This window comes from Austrofundulus limnaeus, unplaced genomic scaffold (genome assembly GCF_001266775.1).
Source record: "Austrofundulus limnaeus strain Quisiro unplaced genomic scaffold, Austrofundulus_limnaeus-1.0 Scaffold17, whole genome shotgun sequence".
In the NCBI taxonomy this organism is placed as follows: domain Eukaryota; kingdom Metazoa; phylum Chordata; class Actinopteri; order Cyprinodontiformes; family Rivulidae; genus Austrofundulus; species Austrofundulus limnaeus.
Window position 1 is genome coordinate 2073705 of NW_013952419.1, and position 2922 is coordinate 2076626.

Consider the following 2922-nt stretch of genomic DNA (forward strand, 5'->3'; position numbering starts at 1 on the left):
ATGATGATGATGATGATGATGATGATGATGATGAAAGCCTTTATTGTCATCATTTGCACAATGAAATTACATTTAAGAGCACCCATTCAAGAAGACACGACACAAACAGGGAACAGGTGTTCAGGTCCTGCAGAAACCAGCAGGGGTCGCTGTACCTTTAAAAAGACTTGGAGTGCACACAACAGGATAGATGAGTTAAAAAAAAGATGCTCTGATCCTACATTTATACAGAAACAGAATCATCATTAGGGTGTGAAATCATTATTTATGTATATATTTTTTGTTAAATGTGGGCAGACGTTATAAGATATTTTTTTCTTTCTGCTCCTTTTCATTTATTGATACTGTGTTTGTGTTGTGTTGAAATTTCTTGTTTTAATTAAATAAAAAATAAATTATTAAAAATAATAATAATAAATTAATTTTCAAGGCAAACCTATGTTTTGTCTGCCATGAAGGATTTTAATATAAATCACCACTATAGCACGTTGCACAAAGCTAAATTTGAGAAGGCTATTGCCAATACATAAATAACAGTAACTTTTTTACTTTTTTAACTGATACTGTTGCACYTCAGCTCGCTAAAGTAAGTGTTTATTTTTTGTTTGCTTCAAATGTCTTGTATTCACATTAAAATCTTTTTTAGCTATATATCATGTTGTAATGCCATTTCCTCATCAAAAACATACCCAGAGTGTTGCTTTGACTCATTCATGCATGTTTAAGAAATTCTTGACTGTCCATTTAGCATTTGGAGCTGCCTAAACACTTGCTGGTACAAAGTTCCACCCATTTACACAAAGCTCCTCCTTGGAGCTCAGTCTGCAGCCGAGTTCCCGCCCCAACAGACCAACCCTCCCTGAAGAATCGTTGGATGAAGACACACTGAAGTGGAAGTGTGGGAAATGGTAGGAGGTTCTTAAACATTTTAAGGCATTTAGGCTATGATGCAAATAAAGTTTTGATAGCATTTGACAGCATTTTCAGAACAACTGAAGCATTTATACATGCATTTGACAATAAAATATATCAAGTGACTGCACAGCATGTTGGTTTAATAAACATATTTGCACCAACACTTTTTAAAAGTTTTAYTACATTTGGTCAACAAAAACTTAAGCTGCCCATCCCTGCTTTAGAGCTATTAGAAAAAATAATAGAGTGGGTCTTCAGTCTGTGTATTTAGCTTTAGCAGCTACCAGTGTTAGACTGGATGTCTAATAAAGGTGTGTGTGTGTTGGTTTTTTTTTTTTTAATATATGCATACACTGCATTTTACCTGGATTTCAACACTGAATTCTCTAGGAGCTTCAGGGCCAAACACACGGTTGGACCTCAGCGTTCCAGTCTGGTCCAAGCTGAAGAAGCTCCCCTCGTTTCCTGACACTATGCGAAACACAAAGGGAGGGCCGTTCCTGGGGGAGTCTTTGTCACCCACTGAGAGCTTCAGCAGGGTGGTGCCAGCAGCTTGGTTTAACTGGAAAACAGCGAGGAAAGGTTCCGATGAACCTCAAATGAAAGAAGCAGAACATAAATAAACACAGCGGGGGGAAACTCACACACAAACCTGTATGACGGCGGTGGAGTTGGGGGGAGAGAAGACAGGAGGGTTGTCGTTAACGTCGGAAATGTCGACGTTAACTGTGACAGTGGAGGACATGGCAGGAGAACCACTGTCGAAGGCCTGCACAGACAAAGAGTATCTGGATACCTAGACAGTAAATAATAATATTTTAAAAAGTTGTGTTAAAATTGTGTGTAACCGGTGATATAGTAAGCAGTATTTTACTTATTACATCAATGTTAACTTTAAAGTAATCATTCAGATCTTTTGAAGTGAGGTTTTGTAGAAAAGTGATAGAAAATGGAAAATATCTAACCTGTTGTAGATAGCTCTTTGACTAATAAAATCTTGGAGAAATAAAGTTTTATTCTGACCACATTAAGGTGCTAAAGCAGGGGTCTTAAACATTGTTCCTGTCTGGGACCCCCAAACTGATGGAAAGATGGAGCAAGGACCCCTTATTATAGTGTATTTTATTGTGTTTTATAATAAACTAAGCTTAGTACTACATAAAACATGCMTTTWTACTGTWCATTTGCTACTGAGACATAATGTCRAAATAGWAGAGAAACATTAAAAGTCTAATTAACCAAAAATATCACAACCCTCCTGCAGTACCTCTGTAGATCCACTAGATGTCACTACCCCCATCTGTGCTAAAGAGTATCCTGAGAACTTTTAGTCTTAGCCCCATTCAAATCAGCAATTAGCTCACCAAGAATTAAACATTTCCTCTAAAGAGCTAGCTACTGCATGTAAGACAATTACTGTTCATAACCTGTCTACAAAACTGAACTTTCAAAGATCTGAATTGTTGCTTTAACAGGTACCCCCCCACCCCATTTAATAAAACATATTTCCTTACTAGTTCTCTGTCGAGCCTCTTATTGACTTTAAGCACTCCTGTAACGGGGTCCATCCAGAAGTGGTTGCTCCGGTCTCCTTTCAGAACGGAGTAAGTGATTCTTCCATTCACCTGGCTGTCAAGATCCTCTGCAAACACCTTCATAACACACATACATTAAAAAATAATGTTCAAAAAAAGACAGAAAAAAAACAGAATAGACAGAAGTATTCAGAATAAATGAGAGACTAAATCTTACCCTTGTAACCGTCTGCCCAACAGATGCATCCTCACTGATCAGTACATTGTAGATGTCCTGATCAAAGACCGGAGCGTTATCATTGACGTCCATGAGTTCAATAATCACCATGGTAGCAGTGCTGAGAGGGGGGCTCCCACTGTCCCAGGCCTCCACAGTAATGTAGAAGTCCTTACACACCTCAAAGTCCAAGTCATCAGCCACARAAATGGAACCTACAGACAAGCATTATGTATTCACATCGATGCATTTCAG

At 38.1% G+C, this 2922-nt stretch overlaps 1 protein-coding gene across 1 annotated transcript in view; it reads right to left on the reverse strand.

Annotated features, from left to right (window-relative positions):
* Positions 1 to 2922, reverse strand: part of LOC106514122 (protocadherin Fat 3) — a 93590-nt gene that overhangs the window by 25893 nt on the left and 64775 nt on the right. The window contains 4 exon segments of the mRNA XM_074559731.1: positions 1280 to 1477; positions 1568 to 1711; positions 2430 to 2567; positions 2668 to 2882. Coding sequence (XP_074415832.1) covers positions 1280 to 1477; positions 1568 to 1711; positions 2430 to 2567; positions 2668 to 2882 — 695 coding nt within the window.